Raw genomic sequence first — 19139 nt, forward strand, 5'->3', positions numbered from 1 at the left:
AATCTTTTAATACTAGTTAGTCTATAATTAGATAATATTTGTCACAAACAAACGAAAATGCTACAGTAGCGAAATTCAATTTTTTTCATATCTAAACAAGGCCTTACGTGATACCAAATCCTGGACGGAACCCAAAAAACAAAATAGTTTTATAAATAAATAAATAAATATATTGGCGTGCTGTAGTTTGTACTCGTATATATACTCAATCAGAATTCAAAAGCCAAAAAAAAAAAGAATTCAGAAGCGATCGAGCTGATAGGTTTTTCTTGAGCCTAAGGGCTTTGATGATGTCAAACCAGAGATGGTAACAACGGGATTATTGTGATGGTTGTATGAACGCGACCTGTGTGAGAACAAAACATGCTAGATCCTTGCAAGTTGCTGTTGATGTCATTAAGGAGGTATCATCAGACATTAACTTTGATGACTGGGACTGTCTGAAACGAGCGTCTTCTCTCAAGATGATGATATGTTTCCCTAAAGAAACATGACTCTAAGATGATGTTTTCTGATGATGACCTATCAAAATTGTTGGTTCTGGCGCCTAGCCTAGAGGGTAAGTTCTATAAGAATACTTGTCTGCAAATCTACAAAGATATTGTATTGGCTTGTGAAGTTAGGAATCAGGCACAAAGAGTGTTTAAGTCCTTGGTTAAGGAAGCTAGAGAATCATGCGCAGCTGAAGGTGAACAAGCAGATTTGCCAGAGAAGACAAGCGTCAGTGTGTCTGACAAGCCAGAAAGGGTCTCATATAAGTGCCAGTGAAGCAGATGCTGTCGATCATGTAGGGACTCTCGATGCTACTAGTTGTAACAAAAGAACATGAAATTGTCTAGCGTTTGTGTCTCAATCGATCAGTGTTATGTTGCAGTGATGCATGCGTTGGTCTAAACAAATGTCATCGTTTATTTGTGTCTGTGGGCTACTATGCATCTTCTAACCGGCGAGTGTCACTATTCAGTGTCTTCGATTTTTCGAGCTTTGTTATGGTGCTCGGAAGGAACCATCTGTTTCTCCCGTGAAAATTATTTACCACAGTTGTTAATTAAGAAAATTAATTAATTATACTTAAGGGTAGTTTAGTACCTTTTCTACTGTATACATAGTCTCTGACTCCCTAACTCCTCACCATTTTCCTAACTCCTCGCCATTTTACCCTTTGCTCCACACAACGCCATTGCCACCCCACACTCGCCATCACCACAGTCCACAGTCCCAAATTTCTCCCCCGGAGATCTCTCTAAGCCCGACGAACTCAGGTAAGCCCTGAACTCTAACCTTAACATTGGCGAAGTTGGGGAGGGAGTCCAGTTTGCTTGTTGTGCATTCATGAAAACAAAAACTACAGAACCTGGTAATTTATTGGGCATCCTTCCCATTTATAAACTGCAAATCCGCACGCATAGCATACCAATTTAATAAAATCCAAGATTTAACATCATTCATAAACCACATCCATAAAACCATTCAGGTTTAAGCATGCTCAAGTACCAGTACGGCACATGACCTTACACAAACTTAACCAGTTTAGAAGAAACTAGGTAGCACTGTAAATAAGAGGAAACAGACATCCAAATTTGAGTGCATCAGCTCTCAAACCTGGGTGATAGCTAGGCTTAGTACATAACCTTATTAACCAAACAGGTTCAGTAACCTTCTCAGCTGGACCATCACACATACTGAGAATCTAACAAGTCTTAACACAACCAAAAGAGAACAGATAGCAAACAAGTCAACAACCAGGGAACTAAGCAAATCAACTGGCTGTAGAACGGTAGCAGGGGCAGGCCTCAGTGTGACCTGCCGCTGGTCTACCACCCTTCTAACTTTGTCATTACTTTGTGCACATCATAGGGGCCATGATCCGCAGCCGGATCATACCCTGCATTGTTCATGACGGTCAGGAGGGTGGTAAAGCCAGGGGCCTGGAGGCGGGCCACATTCTGGAACTGCTCTGAGACTTCATCTATGTTGTACCTGTTGCCCAGCATGATCCTGAGGAGATCGGTGGGATCAGGTGATTCAAGGTTCAGGATGCTGTTGTAGGCGACCTCGCCGACGTTTTCTTCGTCATCGTTGGTTGCGACAACAGGCCAACAGAAGTCTCCTGCAGGGTTGCTTATTGGCACCTCGCTCCCATAGGCAGCAGACTCACCAATGTCTTCCACATATTCATTGGTCGCAACAACGGGCCAACAGAAGTATCCTTCAGGGGTGCCGATTGGTACCATGCTGCCGTAGGCGACCTCACCAATGTTTTCCTCATATCCACTGGCCATGATGAGGGGCCAAAAGAAGCCGCTTGGGGCATTGCTGCTTGGCACCTCACTTCCAGAGGCCACATCACCAACATTTTCCCCGCCATTGGTTGTGATGAAGGGACAATAGAAGCCTATTCCAGGGGTGCTGCTTTCCCCACCTTCATTGGTTGTGAAAACATACCAATAGAAGCCTCGTGGGATGCTGCTTTGCGCCTCGCCGCCAACGTTCGTCGCTTCCTGGTATCGATTGGTTGTGATTAAGTGCTGATAACTGTCTCCTAGGGCAGGGTTCCATTCCACCATGCTGCCTCCATTGGGCCCTTCCTGATCGTCCTTGCTCATGACAAAGCGCCCATTAGGACCTCTTGGGTGGAGCTTCTGCATCAGCACATTATAGTTACAGAGACAACAGAAAGAAAGCAGAAGAAATGCTGTATTAACATGACAGGAACAAACATAGAACCCCACTGTGGCCAAAATAGGACCCTATCCAGAATTGAAGTGGAACACACCTTGGCTTGGAGCAACCTTCGCTCCCTTGCTTCTTTGATACGAAGCCGACGTGCACGCAGACGAAGGATAGCAGCATACTGCTTTTCACCCACAAGAATTGGTTCATCACCTGGTACAACCGGTGGAAGCAGCTTACGCCCAACAACCTACATTTCATGAAAGAGAAAATCAACAAAATATTGAAAGATTTATTATCAAGCCATAAACTGCTTTGTCAGATAGCTCTTCAACTAATATTCCTACTATTCTCTCATGATATTTACTTTGTAGATCACTCATGCCAGGATATTACTGGAGGTCATTCATTATTTTGTATTTTCTTATATTATCGGCAGGTCATGCCACTGCTAAAATAAAAGGCAACTTAAAAAACATTCAAACCATCAATGAACCTAACCATTACATATTATATCACAAGAAAACGTCAAATGTAGTTAATTTCACCCTTTTCAAGAAAAGAAAATTGAAAGAATAACTTACCATTGGCTGACCAACACCCATCTCAGACGGACCATTATCATGAGACATATTCAGAATTGCAGGAGTAGAGCGCTCAGATGCCTTTGTTGTGTTCCCTGGATAAAAATGCCACAAATCAGCTACTATTACATGTCAATATCTGTAAAATTCATTAAGGGTCCTTAATAAGAAAGAAGTGAAGTCAGACATCAATGTATAAGATCTAAGTCCGATCATGGCCTATTAGTGCAGGGAATTCTCAAGAAACATTTAAGTAATTAAATTCCTACTAGTAATTCAGATATAGGTCGTATTTGAAGCAGCCACAGAGAAACCAATGGCCATTGGATATGCAGAGTAGATATTGCTCGCCATGCACCTTGACTACATCCCACAGAATTCCAAAGAGATGAATACACAACATATCATATACAAATCATCACTTAGAAAGTACACCACAAGTGGATTTTTCCATATCTACTATTGGATCATGCATAATCATTCTTTCCATTTTCACCATGGTCTGTGCAAAAAGTACAAATATGTACAAAAGTTAGATATTAGAGCATCCTCACCTTGAGACATTGATGAAGTAACAGGTTCAAATCCGACCTACGAAGCTCACCGCTAACTCGCTGAGATAGATCGTAGTTGTTGCATAATCATCAGGAGCATGCATAAAAAAGGGGGGCATCATATAGTATTAGAACAAAGAGATCGAATTAAAAACTCGGAAGGAACACAACATATTAATTTGAAGTATGGGGGTTGTCCTAGCATAAAAGGATCAGATAGAGTCTAGAAAGTAGAAACCAAGAACAAGTCCTGGCTATGCAACATAGCGGAAACAATAGCTGCACAAATCAGATACAGAAGATATCCAAGATGCATGAAAGGAGGTTAAGAAAACAAATACCTTTCCTGATGAAGGAGCAACAAGAAGAATGAGGCAACTGAGAGAGGACACCAACGCGGCAGATATAAATAGCCAGCAGGTGCATAGGAGCGGTAACGTTCACCTTCTCAAAAAATGATATCCAAGATTTAGTGCAGATTTGCTCCTTAATGTGGAAGAACATCATATCATCACTATATAAATGCGACGGGTAGAACAACATCAATATCATCAGGATATAAATGTTATGGCTAGAATGAAGCTGTATCCTGTATTGCTGTGGCAAGAGAAACTTCTGCATGGCTGATTAAATGCTAGAGCCTAGAATACAAGGTATGCATTAATAGATGTAAAGTTATTAACAAAATCATGTTTTTGCGGCGTTGCGGTGTCATGTAGCGTCGGGGTACGCCTCAACGCCTAGGCGATGACTCAAAAATCATGCTGGTCAAATCACACCAAAGTGACAAATACCCATTTATTGTATCCAACAATGTACTGAAACTTAACTGAGTAGTGTACAGTGAATTCAGTATTTGGTACAGAAGTTGGTTTAGTTTTTTTTTAAAAAAACCTGAAATAGTCATTACCGATTTTACTGACCCTACAAAATGGAACATGATGAAATATAATGTTTTCAGTTGACTTCGACTTGTCCAATATTCTTTTATAAACTTTTTGGATTGTCATATGTAAGTGTAGATATTACAATGTACGTGCTCTGTTTAATAACCACTGTGTCATCATTTAAGCTATAGCTATTGTCTAATGGCAAAACATTGACTCCTACTACTAAGTCCATCGGTGCTACGTTTGTATGTTGTAGGTATATTACAATGGAACTCAATGTTACCATTCTGTTTCATGTAAATTTGTAAATGAATATTTAGAGGCACCATACCTAGATCCAGAAACTCCAGATAAGCTTGCTGTGTGATTGTCATACCATCACATTCTAGCTGGATTGTGTAATCATTAATGTAAGAAATTATTTATTTTCACTTCATCATACAACCCGAAGTCTATATTTGAAATTAAAATAGCATGAATGCCAACTTGTAACACGTCACTTGGGAAGGGGTCTCCTGGTGGTGGGGGCTAGGGTTAGGGAGGGCGCTGTGGGCATCGGCACAGGAGGAGGAGAGGCAGCGCTGGGCAGAGAGAGAGAGAGAGGCGCAGGAGAGGGGATAAGGGAAAAGCCCTTAGGCTATTTCTTTCTTGATCCCAGGTGATTACAATGCCTTTATATTTATAGTCCTGAGTAGACTTACATCTTAAGTAATCAAATGAGGAAAGTCTTTATATATTTGGACTCCTCTAAATCCTATCTATCTAAACCGACTCTATTCCTATTTTCTTTATTCTCTTTCCAATATTCAAGATCCTCCAGATATGGGTGTTGGTGGCGTGGATAGAGCCTGCCCCCGCTGGGCATGCGTGCCCCTCCTGGGTGGCGCGGCTGCTCCCCCACGTGGCTGGCTAGGTGGGCCGGGCCCTCTCCGGGGACCCTCCATTGGACGTGTTACACAACTATTTTACAGTTTTATATGCACCTAAACCTAACCCTTTTTTTTGTTGGAAAAGGTTCCAAATAAAGTTGATAACTTCATTCTAGGCATATATAGTATCCTAAAACCATAGATACCAAAATCTAAGGCATACCTTATCAAACCACATAAACCTGTCAAAATGTTCAGTGCTCAGTTTTGTTTATTTCCTAACACTCAAAGGAAAAATAACAAGTGGGATTCTACGGATGACGGAAGACCTCCCATCACTCCATGCAGGCAATCATTCTCCAATGCTTAATATACTGAACTTTTGCTAGTGCTGACAAGTAAATACCCCTCCTTCAACAAGGAAGTTGTCCTCATTCCATCAGGGACAAACTTCTGGTAACTTCAGGTTTGCCACACCTCTTATTATCACCCTCCTTTGTTTGACTTGCAACTCCTACAAACCAAACTACAGGATGCACCTCAATTTAAGTGATTTGTCACTTATTTACACTACTCCTTCATTGGCATGGAAACACCCTAGTTTTCAATTAACTGCAACTAATTTTTTCACTGTTGTATGGTGCCACACCCATGAATCCTCCCTGATGTTCATCTCAATGAGCAATGTTACCTGTACCCAGCCATTCTACTCTATTATTCCTGTCAAACAACACTGACAAATGACAACTTTGTTTGTTTGTGGCATCCTTAGTTGAGGATCAAAAAGACCATGCTACTCGTTGACCACTACAAGTACCACCATGTTCCTCAAGCAGGCTATTTTTTACAGCATCTACTGTCCATCACTATCTTTTTTTTTTCTGGAATACGCAGGAGAGCTGCGTATCATTGCATTAAGATAGGAGAGAAAAAAAGGAGGCATAAATGCCGAAGTACAAAACAGGTTCAACACCACCCCAAACTCACACCAACACACGCAAAGGAACACTAAAACACAAAAACCATCCTACAAAAACAAGCATTCACTCATCCGTAATCGTAACAAACAACAACACATTCAGGCCATTGCAATCGTAACAAACTGCTTCAGAAATTGGATCTATGACTACAAGCGGAACTAAAATTTCCAACATAAAAACAAATCATCAAGAGGTGTTAAATACCAAGGTATGGTATGGTTCCTAAATTTCCTGTTTTCTTATGAACCGCTTGGCATTGCGTGTTTTCTTTGCAGAATAGTTCTTTCCTGGTGTTGGCCTTTCTGGGACGTTTCCTTGACTTCAATCAAGTTGGCACTTACAAGATGCAAGACATTGCAGTCTAGCTGTACATGAAAACAAGACCCTCTAACATTTCACTGACCTTCATTGACAACCGGGAAAATCACTCTGGTTCCGTCATAGGGCAGCTCCAGATCAACTGACAAGTGAATATACAGAGCGGAGACTTATACCAAACATCCTTTTTCAGTTGTCACGAGTTACAGAGAAACCAATATCATGCAAATGCCCAAAATGATGCAGAAAAATGAGTTCTCCGCTAACCTTACAAATTCCCCCCATTGATCGAGGCAAGATCACCATTTGATGGTGGTAATCACATCCATGATCATCCAAGCATTCCATGGCAGATAGTCTGCAAGAAACAACCCCAACGACACTATTCATATATTCATCCAACAATGTGGAACGAAAACGCCTCGCAATGCGAAACAGATGGTCAGAAGTGAACTGCTCACTACCATGGATACCGGAGACACCTCGCGCTCGGTACTCCGGCTCGACCCCTTGCCGCATCCGCCACTCCTCCTTATCCACCTAGCAAATCCGAGGAGCACGAAAGCGCGCTGATCAGGCGCCAGGCTGGTGATGAGCGCCCGCACGCTCTAAGCACCGCCGGCGGCCCGCCATGCTCTCTCTGAACAACAACTTTGTCACTTCCCGCCGCCGCCGCCACCAAGGCGGCAGCATAACACCCTGACCCGAGCATTGGCGGGGAGTTGGCGCGCAAAGCTCTAGCCGGGGTCAACTGTTGAGCGGAGGTGGGCGAAGACGGAGACGGCGAAGCGCCGCCGCGGCCGGAGCCGACGGCGGACGAAGGTAAAGGCCAGCAGGTGGATCCAACGGCGGTCTGATGAATGTTGTAGAATGGTCCCTAGTTTTGGTCGCCACTATTCACCGCGGTCCCAATATTTGTAAATAAATTAGTACACAGATATTCCAAATGGGTCCCTAATTGTAAATTTGTAATCGATAGCCATAAAAGAGTCGTTTTCTAGCCGAACTTTTGTTGGTACATGTCAAGTGATGGAGGGTTGGATTCGCACTTGTCTTGCATTTGCACATTTGCTCACTTTTTCTATTCTGATGAAACCTTGGTTATGCAAGAACACAAGAGTATCAGCAACAAAAACAGTGGATAATTCTGATCATGTGACTGTCGTTGCAAATCAAGCACGAAAACGCCATTCAGTTTTTACCTGAGTTCCCAGTCCATTTAGGCCTTGTTTAGTTCACCCAAAAAAACCAAAAAAAAATTAAGATTATCCGTCACATAGAATCTTGCATCACATACATAGACTGTTAAATATAGACAAAAACAAAAACTAATTGTATACCTGTAAATCGTGATATAAATCTTTTGAGCCTAGTTAGTTAATAATTAGACAATAATTGTCAAATAAAAACAAAAGTGCTACGATGTGCTGAACCAAAAAGTTTTGGAAACTAAACAAGGCCTTAGTTCAAGAACTAATTTCCAAAGATCGGTTATAACTAGCATTCTTGCAGATTTGTCATTTCCAAGCTCCAAACAGAATTCCTTCCCGCTATGAGAAACAACTCCAAAGCCAATAAGCCATGGCGCAAGAGAGCAAGAGACATGCAACAGCAACAAAATACAAACCAAGCCCGAGTTTCATTACATTACCGAGTTTAAGTTTTCAGCACACCACAAAAGTACGAATCAAGTCCACATAAGCTTCAAGCACACTACAATTCATCACCAACAAATCCGTAGTTCTTGACGCTTTAACAGACTCACACATAGCACAATTCCAGTACCTCTGAAACTTCAGACGAGTCCGAAGTATCAGGCTTTATTATTCTGAAAGCTAATAAGGTGAAACCATTTAGAAGTTGGTCGATAGTACAACCAACTTTTTTTTTGTTTTGTTTTTTGAGGCAAAGGAATGTTCCACTCACCACAGGATCCCAGAAACTAGGTTTCAGAGTTTCTAGGAGAACTAGGCGGCATGAGTGGAACGCTCAACAATGCCTTCAGCCAAGAATGATTTGCCTACCGGGAGCCAAACGATGGGAGGGGCAATCCCGGACCCTGGAGCTGGGAACTGCCAGCAGTCACCAGCTCCTAGCATTTGGCTGTCCGGCAACCCCGCTAGTCATGCTTTCAGGAGGTCGCAGCAGACTTCAGAGGCTGCTGCCCACTTGAAGGGGTTACCGACGACCCCATGATCGCCGTCCATGATGCTCGTGAGCGGGGTGAAGAAGGGCGTGCGGAGGTGATCAAAGCTGTGGTAGTGATCCATGTCTTCGCGATCGTACATGCTTGACACCTCCGAACCCGACAGGCTGGAGACGCTGCTCGGGTTGCCCAGGTCTGAGTGCTGGATCTCTGAACTTGGAGACGCCACCTGGCGCATGAGGGGGTTGCTGAACGTTGCCTTGCTACCTCCACCAGCATCCTTCCCGTCGGATTCTTTCTTTGTGTTCAGGAAACGTCCACCAGAGCCACGTGGGCGACGCAGTGCATGCTGATGGCGTGACTCATGGAGATATGGCTGCATCATCAAAGGCAGTAACATGAATGTAGTCGTAGAAGACAACAGAAGATATGTTGCATGGCATGGTGATAGAGCATCATTCAAAGGTGACAATTAAAGATCATAGTTTGAGATGCGAGAGGATTCATGGAGATATGGCTGCACCATCAAATGCAGGACTAACAGAAGATATGATGCATGGCATGGTGATATAGCATCATTCAGTCATATGTGACAATTAAGTAGTTCATTTAATAGTTCTAGATTTTGTTTGAAAGTAAATAGTTCTAGATTTGACAGCATGACTCATGGAGACAGCTGACTGACATAAATGCTACTAGGACAACAGAAGATTTGTTGCATGGCATGGTGATATAGCATCAGTCAAAGGTGACAGTTAAGGTGTTCAATTAATAGTTTGAGATGTGCAAGATACCTTTCTGGCTTTGACCAGCCTATTTTCTCTCTCTGCTTTTGCACGGGCACGGCGTCGACGCATAATGGCGTCATATTGCTTAGCATTCACATAAATTGGTGCTTCTGTTGGCATATTCAGTGGTATAAGCATACGACCTCCAGGCTGCATCCACAAACAAAAAATGCTAGAAGATAAGCAATAATATCTACTCATAAATATTCTACAGATTTCCTACTTGAAAAGGGAAGCATCAAATAAAGATATCTCATTTCTATATTATCATTAATTAGAATGCAATCCATGGAAAAGATATTGCTTCAGCATAGCATTTATAAAGAAATCTCACCAGATTATAGCTATACTATATACGCTCATTTAATCTTAAGACATTTTTTCCCTGGATTACATTGTAGTCCTTTTATGTTTTCATGATATAATATCCCTTTCTATATCCTCAAAGATATGGCTTCAGCCCTGCATTTATAAAGAAAATCTCACCAGATATAGCTATTACACCTGCCCATCCAACTATAGTACATTTATTCTATGGGTTACATTGTATTTCTTTTATTTTTTCATGGTAGAAATACTATATTAGCCAATCATTTTTATTTATTTATTAAATAGATAGGCACTAAAATGCAATTTTACTGTACATTTAAGGCACATGTGAATTTCATGCTCATTAAACAATACACAACATTAAAAACAGTTTGAGAAAGAGAAGGAAAAAATGAAAAGAACTGTCACGTAAATCACTGAAAATGTGGAATTGACCACTGAAATGAGTTCTCCTTTTTACATATATGTATTACTATATTGGTTTTGTGATATATTAGTATATTGTTACCACAACAACAAAATCAGCCAAATAAATTTCATATTCTGACCCAAAACTAACAGAACGTACCGTTGCCCCCATTGGGTAAGGAGAAATCAGGCCATAGTGTTGGTCAGCATAAGAGTTATCAGCGGAAATCTAACACCACAGAAAACCAGTCGCCAGTCAGCAGCTGAGAGTGAAGATGCATTTTGAATTATGAAGACATGCAAAATGCACTACAACTTTAATCACAGACGTAATCTCAAATCATTTGTATAACAAAGTAAACAGACAATCATACCATTGATTGACCAAGGCCCAGCTCAAAACGACCATTGTATATTGCGAATGGTGATTGCAAAGCAACAGTGGCAGAGTGCTCAGAACCTTTCTTCCCTTTACCTGAAGCCAAATGCCACAAAACATGGAAGCACTCAGGATGGTCCTTGTACGCTAAAACGGAAGTAAAGTATACATGCATCAACAATCAAGTTGCCATAGCCAAGAATCTGATCAAGCAAAACTGATAATTCTGATAACTAAGAAAAGAAACCTGTCTAGTATCATCAACAACAATTAAACGACAGTGCAGATGAAAGAACATCATCTATGAGTCCCTGTACCGATGGCATTGTAATTTGTGGTATTTGATTAGAAATACTAGGGCCTGTTTGTATCCTATCCAACATGTACCTCACTATTTTTTGGTGTCAGTGTTTTAAAAACTTGGGCAAAAGGCAGTTGTTTGGGTTGACATTGCCAAAACATGGGATGGAAAAAAAATGTTTGCATTGCAACCTTACACTTGTTAAGATTGTTAGTATGACCACATATATCATTTTTTGGGTGTGTGCACTGGTGCCGGGACGAAAGGGAGGGGGGGGGGGGGGGGCGCAAAGTATAGCTAAATGAGATCTTGTTTTGTGGATTCAACTGCAACGAATAAAATGGTGTAAACTTATTGCAAATCAAATAAACTCTAGGATTCAAAATCATTTGAAGTTTGCTAAAGCAATGACAAATAATCCAACCAACAGCAACATGCCACATCATTCAAGGGTGGTACCAATATTTTGGTATGGTTTGCAGGAACCAAACCAAATAGGCCCCAAGTGTGCAAGTAACAACTTGAAGTATCTTTCCTTCTTTTTTTTCATATAATCCTTGTTTGATTGCATAACAAACACATGATTCAGCAGGTTATAGTTGTTTCTAGAGTCACACCAGCTCAAAATGAGAGGAAAATACTTATCATCAGAAAATTTCAGTATTTTGTATGGCACCTATCAAATATTTTGGTTTCATACCAGGTGCCAATCATATAAAACCATACGTATGCTACTTATGGCATGTATATCAAACTTACAGCAAGTCAGCAACCATACCAAGTATTGGTGTGTATTAAGAAAGCACCAAGGAACTTACAGCATGTATGCTACTTCTCTGAATCTAACGCATCAGTCTGTGGAGAAAATCAAAGGGCAGTATATCATGATTATTGGAGAAGAGTACATCGTTCTTTTCCCATTCTAGCAACTACCAACCGTTGGACAGGACAAGTCAAATTTAGAAACAAACAGGAAGTATCCACCCTTGTACAGGCACCATAAATAGATAATCAATCAGGGCAACTTTCTATTTGGCATGATGGATGCCACCATGCTCCTCTTGTCCTAGCCTCCTACTAGGTAGCGACAGGTATGGATAAGAAACTTTGCCACACTCCTACAACACCTGCTTTCAGTCATCTTTGCTAAATACCAGCACAAAATTATGCCTAATGTGCTTCATGGATTTGTGAAAAAAAAAGTTAGTTCTAAACATTTTTTTAGTATCGAATCATCTCTTCTAACTATAAATAAGGAGAGGAAAACAAACACTGCCACATTCGTACTCGAAATCTAGATTACTGCAATCTGAATCTTATATAGTGCGTCCCTCACATCCCTGAAGCCAAATAATTTCAGCAGATTAAACTAGCCTGGTAGTCTCTGCCATGTTATTGCGTAATTTAACTTACAATTACAATCTTATAGAGACACACACAGGCACAGAAAGGTCAGAAGCGTATGCGTATCCTCACCTTGATGAGCCACGGAGAGGTTGAGGAGCTCAGCAGAGAGCCCCTTCTCAGTCTGCTGCTGGTGTGCGACAGGAGCCTTGAGCGACGGCACGAGAGGATCCAGCGGCGGTCCCTGGAGGACCTGGAAGCGGCCGTCCCGGCAGTGGTCCTCCGGCGAGAAGGCCGCCACCACCGGCCTCCCCAGACCCAACGGCTCGCCGCACAGCATCGGGGCCCCCGCCCACCACGGCACCGGCGCTCCGGCTCCATTGACGGCGGCGTGGCCGACGAACCCATCGTGGGTGGTGCTCCTGAAGCTCATCATCTTGCTGGTTTTGCTGGTGCTGGTGCTGGCGACGTTGACGAGGGATGTGGGTGAGGGCACCGTACCTAACCGAACCACCACCCAGCTACTGGAGTATGCTACAATGAAGAGCAGCAGCAAAATAAAAAGTGGAGTGAGCATAGCAAGCACCGTACCAGGTTGTGGCAAGAACAAGATGCAGGAGCATTTTTAAATAAAAAAACAAAAAGAAAAGAGGGAGGGAAAAGAAGAACGAACAAGATGCGGGCTGGAGGAGAGGTGAAAGTGAATGAAACTGTGAAAAGGAATTGGAGCGTAAAAAAAATGGTTTATTTAGTGGAGATTGATTGAAGCAGTGAGGATTGAGGATTGAGGAGGAGAGAAAAGGAAGGAAGGGGAACATAAAGAAGGCGCATGGGGAAATGCAGCTAGCAATAGCAGAGCAATGAAGGCGAGGGAGGGAAGCGCGCGGGTCAGTCAGAGTGAGACCAATAACCGAGGAGACGAGACCGGCTCAACTGCTGCCTCAAGAAACTACTAGGGACTAGAAGAAAGAAACCCATGAACCAAGGATGCGAAAATGGGGCAAGAAGAAAAATCATGATTTGTGACTGAAAAAAAAATTAAATAGGAGCGGCGTACAACTCCCAAGTCACATGAATTGGGGGTGATTTTTGGTTTACCGCCTCGGAATCCAGATACCAGGCAGCAGCAGTGGGCTCCCTCCCTACTCGGTGACCCCGGCCGGAGCTGAGCCCGAGCAGGCCAGGAGGGTATCAATATCAATCAAGAACAAGGCGAGCGCACAGCGGCAGCAACAGGAGGAGGAGGAAGACAACAAGATGCACTCACGTTTGGCTCTCGCTCTCCAGCAGCAGCAGGGACAGCGGCCGTCGGGAAGAGGACAAGAAGAAGCACCGCGGCTGGCACTGGCACTGAGCACTGCAGCAGAGAGCAGTGAGAAAAGAGGTGCCAAGACGAGAGAGGACAAGACGGGACGGGGGCGTATAAAATGGCGGAAGGGGGAAGGCTGTGAAAGGCAGGCAGCGACGAGAGCGTCACTGACAGACACCGAGAAAAAGGCACGGCAGCCACGGCGAGGGTTGGGCGGGGGCCAGCCAGGGCAACACACGGACGGGCCCGGGGACGATGCAATGCAATGCAATGCAATGCAGTGGACAATGGTGGTGGTGTGGTGTGTTAAAAAAAAAAAGGTGGTGTTTTTCTACTCCCCAACCATGGCCAAGTGGACAAGAGGAGAAGAAGAAGAAGAAGAAGAAGAAAGGAAGGGGGGCGGTAGGAGAAGCAATGACTAGCTCGAGTGCAATTGATGTTAAAGCAGAGCCGACCCAGCTAGCTAGCGCGCTCTCCGGCCCTAATCATGGTGCCCAATGACGGACAGGGGAGGACGCAGAAGAGCAGGCCGGCCGTGACATGCACAGTCATGACAGCTACCAGCCTGCTGCATGCAATTTGCGGCAAAGCCAAAGGCAGGTGCAGCTCGGATTGCGGTCCGTCCAGTGATCCATCCATCCTATACTTGCGCGGCTGCCCTGCCACTCTGCTACACTATGTCCTACCATGATGACCGTGCCGTGCTGCGGCAGTCCATGGTACCCGTGCCGGCCTATGGCTTCGAGAGGAGTCGAGAAAGACAGATGCCACCGTTATCGTATAGCCAGCGGAAGAGAGAGTGGCCACAGCAAGGATACGTTTGCGCCGCCGGTTAGAAAGTTAGGGTTTTGAAGGGTTGTGTGATGTTTATATATGTGGCTCAGAATATATGTAATGATCATGATGTATCCTTAAAGCATCAAACGATGGAAATAATCGGACCAGCCTATTAGCCGTGTCGTGCACTACGAGTCAAGTTGCAGGCTACACACGACACTACCAAACACAAGGAAGGAAGGAACGACGGGAGCCGGAAAGAACCCAGTACAAGTAGCAGGTGGTGCAGTGCGTACTGTGCAGGTGTAGTAGTATCTCTTTTTTCCACTCTCTGCACTGCACGCCACCATGTGTTGTGTGGATGGCATGCATGATGTACATGTACGACGACATGTACAGTACACACACTCGCAAGCAAGCATTGTTGTCTTGACTGATGAGCCTGAGCCCAGGCCCAGTATGCACGTGCCGCCTCAGGGGCTCTAGCTACTACGCTGACTCTTCCACCGTTGCTCCTGCTCACAGAAGTCACAGTCTGCATGCATGCACTAGTGTACACGAACTAGTATACGCGATGCATGTACAGAGTACATCCATACAAGTGTTCGTCAATCCACGTATGTACCCGTACTTCAAATTTGCGACTGGAGACATGACAAGGCGGTCCCCGGCCGATCTGGCACATACCATGCATGCAACAAAGTTACAGTAACCTCGTACGTGTATTATTGGCGCTGCTACATCATGCACGTGCACATAAGCCCTACGTTTTTCTACCGGCTTTCAGCCATAAATTTTCAGACAATTAAATATTGTGTAGGAAAAAGGGGGTTTTTGCACCACCCACTCTCTGTGACCGGGAGTCATTTTACACGCTCGCTCTTTGCTCTTTAACCCGGCTTATACTAGAGTACACTAGTCGAATCCCCACTCTTTTTAGCCTTTTTGTTTGAGCTTATCAGCCGAATTTATCAGTCATTTAATAGTATTTTTCTCTCACAGTAAATCAGTCAACAATACTTTCTGTCATGGCTTATCCGTCAAAAACGATAATTAATTTTAGATGAGGGGAGTACACTTTAAAGTTTGACTATCAACAATTATATCTGTAGACAGATTTATTAGAAAAAATAGTATATGGTGTAATTTATATAAGGGGCATTTGGCTACCGGACATGCAAAGTGGCGCGCATTAGCTGAAAGACACTTTTTCATGTAACACTCACCACCAAAACAGTTGCCATTTGTAAACCATAAGGCCAATGGCTATGAAATTTTAACAGCAACAAGATATGATAGTTATCTACAAATCATCTAATACTCACTTCCATAGAAAATCTTGTTAAGGACATGAAATCATGTCCACCAGCAACCTTAACAGCCATGATTTGCTGGTGGACATGATTTCGTGTCCTTAACGAGATTTTCTATAGAAGTGAGTATTAGATGATTTGTAGATAACTATCGTATCTTGTTGCTGTTAAAATTTCATAGCCGTTGGCCTTATGGTTTACAAATGGTAATTGTTTTGGTGGTGAGTGTTACATGAAAAAGTGTCTTCCAGCAATGGTCACCACTTTGCATGTCCGGTAGCCATTTTTCCCTTTATATAATGATACTCAAGATGTGAGGGAGAGAGTGTGTAGCTTTTACTATGCAGTTAGATACACATTATCTTTAGATATATAATGAAAAATAAACTATATATCTCATAAAGTCAAAACGACTTACAATACTTTGACCTGCATTATAGGTAAACAAATTATTATCTCAAAATGAAATAAAATAAATTATACATTATGGTGAAAAAAGTTGTAGCAAATTTAGCAACACCCATGTTATTAGGTTATCAATAATTCAATATGTAAAAAAAATTATGTATCCATAGTCAAAGGTAGAAATATGTGATTTTCTATCGACATATTAGTTGAAGCTTTTAAAAGAAGACCAGGTCAACCTACGTTTGTGATTGACTAATTGGAGAAGAATCTTCACTCAGGGCACAGTTACCTCAAGCTCATCACACATATTTCACAGATAACCTCAGTGGCTACGGATGGCAAAATTGTGTTTTTGTTTGAACAGAGTAGGTCTATCAAGTGACGATGATTATTCACAGCATGCAACACTAGTAACAAACAAAATAGGTGAGTCACTACTCAATTGTTATCAGCAGAAAAGGGACAGCTATTTTACATATATGTATTTATATCAAGGGCTAGTGCTTCGGGAGTAGGATTGCTCATTCAGCTAGTGGATGCACAAGAGGTAGAGGCTCTCCACTTGTTAAGGTAATATTCAAATAAGTGAAATCAGGATGAAAGATGAGTAAAGTTTCATATAAAGGATAAAAAAGAATTAAAGATAGGTAATGAGGATCAGTTTTTAGGGTAGTGACGCTGTGTTGGAGTCCACATTACATTGAGCTGGCTAGCTACGTGCATGTGCATGTGAAAGGATTTGGGAAGCTTCGTTCCCTCTAAAAATGACCAAACACGGTGTGACATCAGCACGCTCATGTGTAAAACGTTTTGAATAATTCTCCTTTGATAATTTGTTAACTAAATAGAAATTTCATTAAGCATGAAGCCTTTTTAATATATATATACTCCTTTTGATTCAAAAACATAAATCATTCAGTACACCGACATGGCATCCAATGTTGCAATTTGACTTGACTTGAAATATTTGGAAGAGCATCTCCAACAAAACTATCTAAATGACATTCTATCCCCAAATTGGGTAGTGGAGGCCATATTTATACCTCACAATTTTGTTGGCCTCCTATTTTCCCTCTCACACCACCCATTCATATTGCCCCCTACTCGACAACTCCTCCCGACGACTCCTCACCTTGTGGTACGACTCCTTCCCCGTCGGTGGCCCTCATCTAGCGGCTCCCCTCCCCGCTAGTGGTCCGCTACCCCGATGGCCAAGTTAGTCTATGGCGACGAGAAAGGAGGAGGATGACATGTGGGTCTCACATGTTATATTGACCCTAGAATAAATTTGAGAGCCATAATTTAGGTAGTATTATTGGAGTTGAAAAAAATGGGTAGCATCAAAATGTGTGGCTACCCAAACAGACAAGTAGGGGCCCTGTGAATGGTGTAGTTCAATCTCGCGGTGGATGAGTTTTACGCAATGAAAAGAATCATAGCTACCGCGAGACATTTGATGGATTTTTTTTTATTCTCGTGGTGGGGTGATTGTGAATCCAGTTATATTATCGGTTGCAAAAAGAGCCGAAGTCATAAATCCTTTTGAGAGTGGTTTGCTCTGAGATGGGCCGTAGTGATTAATATTAGATTATTAGTGAATGCGGTGTGCCATGTTGGCTATAGGAAAAGGACTCCACTTCTGTATGTAAACTTTTATAATCCCAATTCGATCAAATAATTAGGCACCAAAAGGATGAGTCTAAGAGCACTCTCAATGCTAGAAACTACATGTAGTAATTTCTATACCTATTAATTTCTATAGACACTATATATAGAAATTATGGTCCTAATGGATAGTTTCTATAGAATAATTTTTTATCCAATCATATTAATTCTCTCTTCATTCTCAACCAATCATATCACTTTATGTCTTAGATCTCGTGTAGACATGGTTTCTAACTCAGGGCACTCACAATGCAAGACTATTTATTTTTTCTACATCTTTCTTCAATAAATATGCTGCCACATCAGCAAAAAGCCATAAATAATGTGTAATTAATTGTCTTGGACTCTGTGATAGAGTCTTACATTGTGTGTGCCCTTAGACCCAGTTTCTATGATTTTTACTCTCTGTTCCATAACTACCTTACCACATCAGCAAAATGCTTAGGTAGCGCTGCAATTAATATCTATAGAAACTATGATAGTTTCTGCATTGGGAGTGCCCTAAGGGTATCCACCGATTAACCCCCATTTAGTTCATAAATAGTTTACTATTTTCTTAAACAAATCAGCTCACTTTTATGGTATTTATTGAAAATGAAAGGGATTGCACCAATATCCTTAGGTTCATTGAAAATGTAAACCTTTTATATATGAAACACTAATTGAAATATTTGTGTTTCCATAGATAATTGGATGAACTTCATCTTGAGTTGTCTAGCTCTAAACTTAGCTTTCAATTATTTCAGGTTATATGCCTTTTGCAGCCCATAAAGATCAAGTCACTAATGAATCTCCCAAATAGGTTCAGTCTCAGAGAGCTCTATCCACAAACCTAACTTTACTTACTTTCCAAGACAAAAGGAAAAGAAACACACGTTTAAAGAAATATATCAAGAGGGCCACTAACCCAAAAAAATGATGTGATCCAAAAGGCCAATTCGTTAGTGGAGAGGCAACTAGCTAGACTTGTATGCTGGGAACATATCTATCACCTTTAGTTGCAGCCGAATCCAGTCCTGATGTGTGTAGCCTTTCTAGCAAGAGAGTACATGTACTGTATGTAGAAAATTTCATATACTGATTTTTGGGCAAACAAAGGAGTG

At 42.2% G+C, this 19139-nt stretch overlaps 2 protein-coding genes across 11 annotated transcripts; both read right to left on the reverse strand.

Annotated features, from left to right (window-relative positions):
* LOC110429604 lies at positions 1397–7919 on the reverse strand. 3 transcript variants are annotated; one of them, XM_021445779.1, is made up of 8 exons: positions 7333–7919; positions 7136–7226; positions 6954–7010; positions 4153–4255; positions 3812–3871; positions 3258–3352; positions 2777–2923; positions 1397–2642 (listed from the first exon to the last, which is right to left on the reverse strand). In XM_021445779.1, the coding sequence occupies exons 5-8, from the start codon at positions 3819–3821 to the stop codon at positions 1815–1817; spliced, it is 1080 nt and encodes a 359-aa protein (XP_021301454.1). In that variant the 5' UTR covers positions 3822–3871; positions 4153–4255; positions 6954–7010; positions 7136–7226; positions 7333–7919; the 3' UTR covers positions 1397–1814. The 3 variants fall into 3 exon arrangements, with proteins under 3 accessions (XP_021301454.1, XP_021301455.1, XP_021301456.1); XM_021445780.1 differs by having other exon boundaries at positions 4153–4325; XM_021445781.1 differs by having other exon boundaries at positions 6954–7226.
* LOC8071483 (nuclear transcription factor Y subunit A-10) lies at positions 8473–14062 on the reverse strand. Of its 8 annotated transcripts, none has more exons than XM_021445706.1 (7): positions 13832–14062; positions 13238–13729; positions 12697–13098; positions 10915–11015; positions 10701–10769; positions 9809–9952; positions 8473–9390 (listed from the first exon to the last, which is right to left on the reverse strand). In XM_021445706.1, exons 2-7 carry the CDS (start codon positions 13380–13382, stop codon positions 8992–8994), a joined length of 1260 nt encoding a protein of 419 aa, XP_021301381.1. In that variant the 5' UTR covers positions 13383–13729; positions 13832–14062; the 3' UTR covers positions 8473–8991. The 8 variants fall into 8 exon arrangements, with proteins under 8 accessions (XP_021301381.1, XP_021301387.1, XP_021301384.1 ...); XM_021445712.1 differs by having other exon boundaries at positions 13663–13729; positions 13832–14052; XM_021445709.1 differs by lacking the exon at positions 13238–13729 and having other exon boundaries at positions 12697–13088; positions 13832–14052.

This window comes from Sorghum bicolor, chromosome 8 (assembly GCF_000003195.3).
Source record: "Sorghum bicolor cultivar BTx623 chromosome 8, Sorghum_bicolor_NCBIv3, whole genome shotgun sequence".
In the NCBI taxonomy this organism is placed as follows: Eukaryota; Viridiplantae; Streptophyta; class Magnoliopsida; order Poales; family Poaceae; genus Sorghum; species Sorghum bicolor.

Bases quoted from the DNA above. Each gene is read 5' to 3' on its own strand.
- LOC8071483 (XM_021445706.1), bottom strand. From the start codon at position 13,382: ATGTTCCCCTTCCTTCCTTTTCTCTCCTCCTCAATCCTCAATCCTCAC. The intron at 9,953-10,700 runs GTACGTTCTGTT...TTGTGGATGCAG, and splicing joins CTTACCCAATGGGGGCAACG to CCTGGAGGTCGTATGCTTAT. The intron at 9,391-9,808 runs GTATCTTGCACA...TTGATGATGCAG, and splicing joins GGCTGGTCAAAGCCAGAAAG to CCATATCTCCATGAGTCACG.
- LOC110429604 (XM_021445779.1), bottom strand. The intron at 2,924-3,257 runs GTAAGTTATTCT...CATGAAATGTAG, and splicing joins TGGGTGTTGGTCAGCCAATG to GTTGTTGGGCGTAAGCTGCT. The intron at 2,643-2,776 runs GTGTGTTCCACT...GTGCTGATGCAG, and splicing joins GAAGGTTGCTCCAAGCCAAG to AAGCTCCACCCAAGAGGTCC.